Source organism: Salvelinus alpinus, chromosome 22 (genome assembly GCF_045679555.1).
Source record: "Salvelinus alpinus chromosome 22, SLU_Salpinus.1, whole genome shotgun sequence".
Lineage (NCBI taxonomy): Eukaryota > Metazoa > Chordata > Actinopteri > Salmoniformes > Salmonidae > Salvelinus > Salvelinus alpinus.
In genome coordinates, this window is record NC_092107.1 from 8,722,922 (window position 1) to 8,735,155 (window position 12,234).

General features: G+C 42.1%; 1 protein-coding gene across 7 annotated transcripts in view; it reads left to right on the forward strand.

Annotated features, from left to right (window-relative positions):
- The first annotated feature begins 1,636 nt into the window (after positions 1–1,636).
- Positions 1,637–12,234, forward strand: part of LOC139548926 (pleckstrin homology-like domain family B member 1) — a 94,997-nt gene continuing 84,399 nt past the window's right edge. For 2 of the 7 annotated variants that reach the window (XM_071358892.1, XM_071358895.1), the window contains exon 1: positions 1,641–1,876. In XM_071358892.1, the coding sequence (XP_071214993.1) occupies positions 1,790–1,876 (87 nt within the window). In that variant the 5' untranslated portion in view covers positions 1,641–1,789. Of the gene's footprint in view, positions 1,877–12,234 lie in introns of all 7 variants that reach the window. The other 5 variants (XM_071358891.1, XM_071358893.1, XM_071358896.1 and 2 more) reach the window with 5 other exon arrangements.

Sequence of the window (12,234 nt, forward strand, 5' to 3'; positions counted from 1 at the left end):
CGAATTGGTGGTTCCAATGGGTCAGAGGGGTAGAGGATGGGGCTAGCAACACCAGGGTTGTGGGTTCCATTCCTTCTTGGTCCAGATATACACACACTGTCAAAATTGACAGTTATATAAGTTGCTTTAGATAAAAGCCTCTGCTAACCATATTAAGATTCACAGATTTGTTTGGTGGTAGTTAGTTCACAATCAATGAAACCCAACATTAGCTGGTCATCATTATTACTGGTGCATTATCTGAGAACACGCTAGACTAATCGTTGGGGTGTTTTCCAGATGTGTTGTCACGGTAACACATGGTTGGCGGTCCAAACGAGATGTCATCATGTAAGTCACTGGTAACATTTACCGCAGTTGAACAGGGAACCTGTTGTCACTTTGTCCAAAGAAACCACTCTCTCTCTGGCTACTTGTCTGGAAAATGTCTCATTATAGGCCACATCATTTGACTACATATGAACACAAGATGCTTGTCCAAAACAAGAGCTAGAGTACTTTTATATATTGCAGCCTTTCAATTCATATTCACCAGGTTGGAATCTGTGATTTCACTCTGCATGTTGTCTGAACATGAACAATTCAAAATTGTAATGAATACTCAGGGAGAAAAGGGTGTAGAGTCACACGCAGAGCATGGCAGATGTTTATTAAGCCTTCGCAGAAGGCAGGAATCGTGGTCGCAGGCAAACAATGGTCAAACACAGGTAGGCAGTCAAAAACAAACAATACCTCACAACCATACAAACAGAAAGAACTGAACTAAATATGGAGCTGATGAGACCAGGTGAGAAACAAACACAGGTGAAATCAATTAACAAAAATGAAAGACAGGGCTACGTTCCAGAACACAAAGAAACAGGGCTACGTTCAAGAACACAAAGAAAAAGAAGACATGGTTGACTGAGAAAAGAAAAGAACAACCTTACAGAAATAGAGTTGTTTTGGGAAGGAGATTCTTGAATGTAGTGGAGGGGGAGAAGAGGATGGCTGTCCTTCCATCCAGAGGAGCAGTTTCCATTACTCAAAGGGATATATCCCACACCGTCGTTTCCTCCCCCCACCCTGCTTCCACCTCTTCCTTGTTACTCCGTCTTCTCATAGTGCTGTCCTTAGCAACAACAACAGTCAACACTTTTCCCTTTTTCCTTTATAGACCAGACTGGGTTTCTGAACTAATTTGTGAAGACCTCTCTCTTGTAACTGACTGACATTTGCCACTTGATGATGAGGAGGACAAAGTGAGAGTCAAAGGGAGAGAGGGGAGGGTAGGTCTGTGACACTCTTGACAAGCAGCATATTGTGTGAAAGGGCTGCCTTTCAACTCCTAAAAGGAGGGAGGGTGGCTGCTGTTTTGTTGCCCTGACACACAGGGCCTTGTGTACTTGTTACTCAGCTTATTCTGGCAGCACCACATTCAAATTCCTGGCTCGCCACACCTCTTTGTCTGTTTTTATTTCTTAAGAGGGACTGCAAGATTAATGAATAGACCAATACGTCAGTCAAAATACTGTTGGAGAGGCACAGCCTGGTACCAAAGAGTTTGGCAGCAGTTGGCACTCCAGCCAAACGTCACCTGGCTGGTATCAAGTTACAGACTTTTGACTCACTTAGAGAGAGGAAAGTGCTGCATTTGCCTGCTGTCGTTTCCATTTGGAGAATTTTCAGTTGAAGAAAGAGGAACTCTGTGTACACCGAGCAAGTCCTGGGACAGCCTGTTTTGAGGATCCAGAAAGCCATGGCACCGGTGTTTCTGCCCACTGACCAGCTGAGGACACTGACCTGAGAGATGGAGCATTATCTCTGTCCAGCTAACATTGGGGTCAGAGTACTCCTGGCGTCAAAGCTCCATACTAAAATCCAGGTTGTACCAAAGGTAAGAGGGAGCATAGAGCTGTAAACATAGAAATGTATAGATGGATAAATGAGTTAAGAAAGAATTGGATACTTTAGTGAGATTCATAGTTGGCATGTTGTAAGACATGCTCAGAAGCTTAGATTAAAGTAGTGTAACTGATTGTCATTTTATTTCTCATTGTATAACAAAAACAGTTGGGGGCCTCCCGAGTGGTGCAGTGGTCTAAGGCACTGCATCACAGTGCTAGAGGCGTCATTACAGATCTGAGTTCGATCCCAGGCTGTATCACAACCGGCTGTGATTGGGAGTCCCATAGAGCGGCGCACAATTGGCCCAGCGTTGTCCGGGTTAGGGGAGGGTTTGGCTGGGGGGGCTTTATTTACGCCCTAGCAACTCCATGTGGCGGGCCGGGTGCTTGCAGGCGGATCTCGGTTGTCACTTGAACGATGTTTCCTCCGACCCATTGGTGCGGCTGGCTTCCGGGTTAAGCTGGCTGGTGTTAAGAAGCGTGGTTTGGCGGGTCATGGTTTGGAGAATGCATGACTCTACCTTTGCCTACCGAGCCCGTTGGGGAGTTGCAGCGATGAGACAAGACCAAAATTGGGGAGAAAAATAAAAAAAGGTTTAAAAAATAAGGAACAAAATAATTCATTAAAACATAATTTTTTTTACAAAAACAGTTGGACTGTGGAAATGGAAAGTAGAAATTTTACATTTGGAGACCAGATATGTATACTGATCAACATGGTTTCCCCTCACTCTATCTCTCTCGATTATTCTCTATTTACATCACGTGGCTAGGATATCTGTTTCCCAAAGGCTGTCGGTCAGCTCTGTTCTCACACACATTGTCCAATAATTCCCTGGGGGTTTCCCTGGCCATGTGCTGTCTGTATCAGCATGTGTGGTGGGGCAACGGAGTGGGACGGCTGGGCCCTGTAACCTAGTGCAGTGGTGGACGGTCCAGTCGCCTAGTCCATTCCCTCTCTCCTCTGGGGGATTATGGACATTGAAAAGAGCTTTTTGTGCCGGCCAGCACTGAAATTCCTGTAGAGCTCTGTGTCTTTGGGAAACAAACAGCCAAAATCAACGGAACTTTTGAGCAATGACCCGCATTTGGAGTACCATGGTACCACTCTAACTCTCAAACTCCCCCTGCCCTATCCCCTAATGGTAGTAAGGAAATATCGGAGCCGGAGAAAGAATGACTCACTCCCTAACGGTTGACCTGGCATCTAAGCCAGGGGTTTAGTTTTAGTCAAGCTTGCCTTGCTGGTCGTGCATGTATTAGATAGCGCTTTGTGTTTTGCATGTGAAGGACATTATTTTGTATGGAAACGTTAATCCAATAATTATAGCGTTCCTCTTCTATCCACTGAGCTACATCACTGTAGTTCCAGTATGTGCTGGTATGAGTTGTTCAGTGATGTCAGTGCAGTGGTGAGGAATCAGTCACACAGCAAAACATATCCCATATCGTAATGACCAACAGGTATTATGAAGAGGCTATAATGCATTGTAAGACTTGTCATAAGAATGTATGACCCATTATACAGTCTTATCATCGCATAATGATCACAATTAACTGAATAATGGCCATTTTAAATCAATTGAAAATGTATAAATAAGTTATAAAGCATTATGACACATGTATGTGGCTTTCACAAAGGGTATGACGATCTGTGAGTCTGTGTTCTGTAGCTCTGCTGTTCCCCACAGTGGAGCAGGTGGTGTGTTTAGCCTGCAGCAGAGAGTGGCTGTGGTCCAAAACGGATAGCTCTGGGCCAGGGCCCTGAGCCTGTGTGTTTTGAGCACACCATCAGCTGAGGAAGGAATGACAAAAACTCTTCCAGGTCATGCAGACCATGTCAATATTGATATCATTGCTTTATCTGCGTTTTGACCAGTGTTTTTATTTCTGCTGCTTGCGGAACGTGTTGTCGGTTGGTTTGACACTCCTATTATTCCTACAGAATGATTAATTGTAAATCAGAAATAGTTGCACTTGTAACATCAGCATCAGAAGCGTAAGTGACCATTTAGTTGAGAGATCATTGTACATATCAAATCTCTAATTTAATGTTTAAAACATCTGCATCTATTGTTAGTAAATGTTAAAAGTCCCGTTTGCATTTTAGTCTGTTGCATCCTGATCTCTTGGACGGGTTTCCCGAACTACACACAGAGATCATTGTGCTGTCCCTTATATCCTTCGGTTCCTTATATGAAAGTGACAGAGGCCACTATCGGACCCTGGCCTTGGCCTCAGCCCTACAGGAAATGCTTCCTCTGTCGGCCACACAGGATGTCCACATATAGTGACACTCAGAACCGTCGTGGTCAACCTCTTCTAGCTGTCCTTCTTTGTTTGTCATCTTTTTCCTCTTGCTGTCACTCTGTCTTTCCGGAATCCTTCCATGAAGAGATGCAGTCTCTTATATGGTTCACAGTTCACACAACACGTCCATCTGTTGACTTTCTCAAGCCCTATTTTCTTCCACCTTATTTTAAAATCAGACAATAACTTTTCATAGGTGCTTTTGCTTATGTTATTCGGAGAGTTTGATGAGAAAGTACCATCGTACTAGCCCGTTTTAGCTGTACATGTCAACCATAACTTTAGTTAAATAAACAACACTTTTAGCCATGTGCAAAAACAAAAGTGGAAACCTTTTATTCTGTCTGGGAGGCCACATCCATTGGCTGTATCCCATTTACCAATGCTGTTCATTAATCTATTCTTAGATTTCTGTTATGATTTGAAAGCTTTGAATGGTTTTTACAATGATTCGTGAAAATTCTAAATAAATCCAAACTTGTGGGGCCAGTTATCTAGTTAAGTAGATAATCTCAGTTTAGACAAATTAAATGTACTGTTTCTCATTCTCTTTGTTACTAGGTTAGACTGACCAACCTCAACCACTGACCCTGACTGTCATTGTACCCTGCCTATTGCAGATTCCCTTTGTTCTATGTGGCCTATAATAAACAGTCATATATCTCACTGGTGTTAGAGAGAAGGAGAGTAGGGAGGGAAGCCTTTGATGCTGCTCACTGTTTAGCCCCCTGTACGGTGTACATATTAGGACATATACCCCTCCTGCTTGTCCCAGGTACAAATGTTTTGACGTTTTGAAATGGAGAGGTACTTACCTGAGTTTGTCCAATGAAAACTGTGTGTTCTACTGAACATGACCCAGATGGAAACAATGACAATCAGATTTTGTGATTATCAATGGAACTATTTGCATTAAAGGAAAACAGCCGGTATGATGCATTTTACATCATATGAGGCTGCGTTTTGCATCATATGATGCAAATGCATCATACCGGATGTATTTAAGTATTTTGAAAGTTATATATCTTGAAAACTTGATTGCTGACATGCATAACACTTTAGGACTATATCAACAACTATTTAAATATATTGCTCTCTCTTCAGAGACAGATTTTAAATGAACCCTTCAACATGCTTTATGTTGTATGTTATTAAGAGTTTACCAGCAGTTTACTAGTCCACCGAGTGGAAACCAGACCAAGTTAAACAGCCACGTGCAGCAGGACTTTTCATCGCATGTTGTAACTGTGGAAATGATTTGTGTTGTATTCTTATCATTGGCGACGGGTTGTGTCTCAACTCCTAGATCTGTAGTATCACTTTGTTTCAGTAGGTTGTGTGCTTTCTTGTGATGCAATGGCTGTAGTAACCCTCAATATATCACTTGGTTCTATCACATAAAGAAGTATGTCAATCAATCAATACAATTTATTTATAAAGACCTTTTAACATCAGCAGATGTCACAACGTGCTTATACAGACACCCAGCCTAAAAACCCAAACAGCAAGCAATGCAGATGTAGAAGCACGGTGGGTAGGAAAAACTCCCTAGAAAGGCAGGAACCTAGGAAGAAACCTAGAGAGGAACCAGGCTCTGGGGGGTGGCCAGTCCTCTTCTGGCTGTGCAGGTTGAAGATTATGAGAGTTGTTCAAATGTTCATAGATGACCTGAAGGGTCAAATAATGAGAGAGAGAGAGACTTAAAGATGTTGATGTCATCATTCTGCAGGAGACATGGTGTCACTCACTGTCCCACAGGCTACAGAGATGTAATTGTGCCATCACAGAAACACAGCTCTGTCAATAGAGGCAGAGACTCTGGAGGACTGATCATTTGGTACAAATCCGAAATACAAAATCTAAATGATCCCCTCAAAATTGGTAAATATAACATTTGGTTAAAACTGAAAAAAGAACTTGTACTGACAGAAAAAGATGTGTTCCTTTGCGCAAAATATCCAAACACTCTTAGATAACTTTCTGGATAGCACATTCACTCAAAGTAAAGAAGGCATCAATCTAGCAGTAAAAAACATCAACTATATATTCAGGCAAATGGCAAAAGAAGCACAATTGAAATTGATAAAAAAATAAACAAAAAAGACCACAGATGACAACTGGTTTGATGCAGATTGGAAAATTATAAGGAAAATAATTAGAACACTATCCAACCAAAAGCACAGAGACCCAAATAATGGTGAATTACGCCTTCATTACTGTGAGACTTTAAAACTCTATAAACGTACACTCAGAACCAAAAAAGCACAGTACAACAGCAAGCAGCTGACACTATTTGAGGAGTCCATAAACACAAAAAACTTCTGGCAAAATTGGAAGAAAAAAAATCAAAACAAGAGGAATTAGCAATAAAAAATGGTGACATATGGACAACCCATTTTAAAACACTCTACAACACCGTTCAAATTGACACAAATGCAGAACAATGCAAAATTCATGAGAAGTTTAATGGATTAGAAAAAGTTATAAAGGACAATCAAAATCCATTGGACTCCCCAATTACTGACCAGGAGCTCTATAAGAAACTTCAGTCCCTCAAATTATAAAAAGCATGCGGACCTGATGGCATCCTAAATGAGATGCTCAAACTCACGAGTGCAAAATTTTAATTGGCTATATCAAAACTGTTTTAATTGGCTATATCAAAACTGTTTAATTTGATCGTGCGTGTAGGTTATTTCCATGACATCTGGAATCAAGGACTCATAAGCCCAATCTTTAACAACGGAGGCAAATTTGACCCTAACAATTACAGAGGCATTTGTGTGAACAGTAACCTGGGGAAGGTTTTCTGTAGTATTATAAATGTAAGAGTTCTAAACTTCCTTAATAAGCACAATGTCTTGAGTAAAAGTCAAATTGGATTTATAACAAAACATCGCACGACTGATCATATTACACCTTACACACCCTGATAGATAAACATGTACACCAAAATAATACCGAAATATGCGCTTGCTTTATCGACTTCCAAAAAGCATTTGATTCTATTTGGCATACAGGACTGTTCTACAAAGTTATTGAAAGTGGTGTAGGGGGTAAAACATATGACATAATTAAATCAATGTATACTGGCAATATGTGCAGCATTAAAATTGAAAATAAATAGAAAATAACAGAATTCTTTAACCAGGTGCGGGGCCTTTGCCAGGGTTGCAATCTGAGCCCTGTACTCTTCAATATTTACTTCAACGAATTGGCCACTATTCTAGAAAAATCCTCAGCCCCTGGTGTTAGGCTCCACAATTCAGAGGTTAAATGCCTACTTTTCGCAGATGATACCCACAGCACATGGCCTACAGCAGAGCCTGGACCTGCTAGAGCAATACTGCCAGACCTGGGCCCTGTCAGTAAACCACAAAAAAACGAAAATAATGACTTTCCAGAGAATATTCAGATCTCTGGGAATTAGACCAAAGTTCTCATTTGGTACAAAATATATAGAGTACTGCACACACTACAATTATTTAGGTTTAAAAATAAGCTCAACTGGACACCTTAATGGGGCAGTGAATGAACTGAGAGAGAAAGCACGCAGGGCATTCTACGCCATTAAAAAAACGAATTCAAATTGAAATACCTAATTGAATGGGTCATTGAACCAATTGCACTTTATGGCAGCGAGGTGTGGAGTCCACTTGTAAAACAAGATTTCAGCAAATGGGACAAACACCACATTGAAACCCTGCATGCAGAGTTCTGTAAGATTCTCCTACATGTCCAGAGGAAAACTACAAACAATGCATGCAGGGCAGAATTAGGCCAATATCCACTAATAATAAAAACTCAAAAAAGAGCAATTAAGTTTTGGAAACATCTAAAATACAGTGACCCCCTCTCATATCATTACCAAGCCCTGCAATGCCAAGAGCTGAGCAAAGAAAAAAGTCCCCTCATCCAGCTGGTCCTGGGGCTGAGTTCACAAACCTGTTCTACTAACACACTGAAGCCCCAGGACCAGAACATCCAATCAATCAGAATAAACCAAATTACAACACAATCAAAACAAAACTACATTGCTTATTGGGAAACACAAGCACAAGCAAAATGCAGTGCTATCTGGCCCTAAATTGACAGTACACCATAGCAAACTATTTGACCATGGTTACTGATCAAAACCTTAGAAAAACAAGTACAAGCTCAGTGAGCACAGCCTTGCCATTGAGACGGGTAGACACAGGAAAACCTGGCTCCCTGTAGAGGAAAGGCTGCACAACCACTGCACAACAGCAGAACCTGAGACGGAGCTGCATTTCCTTACAAAATGTAAAAAATATAAAACAATTAGAGACTGTCATTTCCCCAAATTTGAAACACTCATTCAAGGTTTCAAAGACCTTTCTGATGAGAGTAGGCTACCCATCCTGTTGGGGGAGGACGCAGAGAGCTGTGGGTTGGCAGCGCACTACATTGCTGCCTGCCATAAGTTGAGGGACATGTCCTCTACTGTATGCTTATTGTTATTGTTCAATGTATGGTTATTTTTACCCTTGGTTATTGTTGTTACTGTTGTCCTGCTGACAATTTTGATTCTTATTATTTTCAAGTTGTAAATATCAAAAGTAAGCTTTGGCAATATGTACATTGTTACATCATGCCAATAAAGCAAATTGAATTGAATTTTTTTTAAATTGAAAGAGAGAGAGACAAACACAGCAGGTCAGGGACAAGGTAGCACATCTGGTGAACAGGTAATGGTTCCATGTGTAAGGGGTGAGTAACTGGTGGCAGTGAAGTCAAACGCAGGAGAGCAGAACTTGGTAAATAGCCGGAGCCGTTTAATTAACATAACTACCGGCATACAAAAAACAACAAACACATGGGCACAAAACCCGTATCGCACCTGGTACACAATGCACACGTACTTACAATAAACAATTCCCGACGAGGACATGGGGGAAACAGAGGGAACATATACAACATGTAATTAGGGAATTGAAACCAGGTGAGTGTGAAAACAAGACAAAACAAATGGAACATGAAAAATGGATCGGCGATGGCTAGAAGACCGGTGACGTCGACTGCCGAACACCGCCCGAACAAGGAGAGGAACCGACTTCGGCAGAAGTCGTGACACCATAGCCACAGGCAGAACAGTTGAAATTGGAGCACGACCAGGTGGACTGGGTCCAGATAGGAATCATCAGGCCAGGTAGTCCTGAGGCATGGTCCTAGGGTTCAGATCCATCCGGGAGGGGAGGGAGAGAGAGAGAATTTTAGGGAGCATACTTCCACACAGGACACCAGATAAGACAGAAGAATTATACTGGATATAACAAACTGACCCTAGCTCCTCGGTACGTAGACTATTGCAACTTCTTGACTGTCCCCCACAATGAAATCGAGGAGGGGCCTGTGGCTCTGTCTCCACGCGTTAGTAAGTGCGTATGTTCATCACATCACATATGTCAGACAGCACTGGCCTGATTTTGACTAAACTTGGGTGAATGATGCGTCTTGCCATAGAGATCTGGCATTTACAAAAATACACTGATTGGCCAGATGGCGATTGAAAATGCAAACTTTTAAAGGTCATGCCCCTAACCCCGCTATTGACCAATAAACATTCACATGAGCGGGGTATGGCACATAAATGCATATAAATCAGTCAAGTATATTCGTATTGTAACAACATCTGGTACACATGTTGCAAACACTGTCAAGACTCAACATATGCAAGAACATTCATATCGACCACACAGTGGAGTTATAACAGGCAGATGTTCATATCTCTTGATCTGTTTGACTCGGAGTGCATCATTCATAGGGGACGACATTTTTACCTTTGCGTTCTTGAATTGAATTGTTGTAGGCATATCCTTGCATTGTGGATATTGCGCAAGTATCATGAATCTTCTTTATATCATCTGATTTAAGGTATCTGGTAAAGGCTGCCTAAAAGATACATGCTGAAACTCTTCCCATGGTAGTTTGCTACATTTCTGTGGCCTCGCTCTAAAAACAGAAGGTGCTGTTTGGCTGTAGCCACATCCAGTTGTGAAGCGCTAAGGGACATTGCAGAGTACAATTGTTGCCATAAATATATGTTCCCTGAAATGCCAAGTATTTATGTGCAGCCACTTGGTTTCCTATAGTAGGCTGTACATGGTGCCTACTACTAGAACTACTGTCCTGTCCTCTCTACCCTGTTCCCTGACATGTAGGCTACGTTCCAATGTCCATACTAACATACCACTTAGCTAGAATATGTGCCCAATACATTGCTTCATTCTAGGTAGTATGCTAGTGTGCATATTAGAACAGATGATTACAGAGATGTTTTCTCAGAGTGAAACATCTCCGGGTCAGAAACACATCAGGTCTCAGGCAGAGACTGCTTACATTTTATGGAGAGAGTGAATATTTTATTACAAGAATCATAAACTACAAGGAGTAGGATGCTATAGTAAATCTGCCATGTGAGCAGATATGGCATTTGTAAGAGAATTGATGGATTGTTCAGCAACACCAGGGTATTTGTGTGTTTGTCTTTTTGTCTCTCTTTCTCTCTCCAGCCCACCTCAGTTCTAATGCCAGTGTTGAGTAATCCTCTGGGTAGGAAGGAACAGCCCACCTCAGTTCTAATGCCAGTGTTGAGTAATCCTCTGGGTAGGAAGGAACAGCCCACCTCAGTTCTAATGCCAGTGTTGAGTAATCCTCTGGGTAGGAAGGAACAGCCCACCTCAGTTCTAATGCCAGTGTTGAGTAATCCTCTGGGTAGGAAGGAACAGCCCACCTCAGTTCTAATGCCAGTGTTGAGTAATCCTCTGGGTAGGAAGGAACAGCCCACCTCAGTTCTAATGCCAGTGTTGAGTAATCCTCTGGGTAGGAAGGAACAGCCCACCTCAGTTCTAATGCCAGTGTTGAGTAATCCTCTGGGTAGGAAGGAACAGCCCACCTCAGTTCTAATGCCAGTGTTGAGTAATCCTCTGGGTAGGAAGGAACAGCCCACCTCAGTTCTAATGCCAGTGTTGAGTAATCCTCTGGGTAGGAAGGAACAGCCCACCTCAGTTCTAATGCCAGTGTTGAGTAATCCTCTGGGTAGGAAGGAACAGGCATGCAGTCATTACCTTACTCCATACGAGACTATTCATTTCTGTTCTAATTGCTATTTATTTCCGACGCATCAGCATTTCGGAAGCGTACAAAGCGTCTCTTCATTGGAAATTCATGCCCATGGGTAGAGAATCTGTGGAGAATATTGTCCCACGTGTTTTCATATGCATGATGAAACCTCCAAATGGTATGTTTGGACAGTAGTGAGATTATATTTTTACATAAGCTACCATAGGATGTCTACGGAGGTAATATCTTGTTGTTGTGTCGAGGAAGTTTGTACTACACTACAGCTGATGTTTAGGAGTTTCTCTGTCTTGACTAGGGGAAGAAAATAGGGAAGAAATTCCCAAATTCCCCAATTCTCCCAGATTGTCATCAACGTGTTTGAGTGACGGATTTGTTTGTCTCCTGGGACAGTCGTGGGACTTCGGGTTTGGAAACAATATGTCCCGCTATTGCCCATACTCGCATGCCTTCAGCAAGCCACAAGCTCCCTACCTCCCTCCAACATTTCTGCTATTCAACTCGATGGCTCCCCTCCCATATCCCCATCAAAAAAGATTCCTTCATGTGTGAGGGAAAGATCCATGCATGCTCGATGGAACACAATGCCTGCCTTTATAGCAGCCACTCCAGTTTGGAAAAAAAGAAAAGTGCCATGCTTTGCATTGTTTCTCCTTTAATCTCTGTGTGTGTAGTTAGCAGTGGGCTGGTTCTGTAGAGCACATCTTTAGAGAAAAGGTTGTCAACAGTTTTGAGAGAGAGAGAGAGAAAGAGAGAGAGAGAGAGAGAGAGAGAGAGAGAGAGAGAGAGAGAGAGAGAGAGAGAGAGAGAGAGAGAGAGAGAGAGAGAGAGAGAGAGAGAGAGAGAGAGAGAGAGAGAGAGAGAGATGAGGCTTTGATGAATGTGCTGGCATGTGGTGGGAACTGGCTGAGAATAGGGATCTGGAATCAGATCAAAC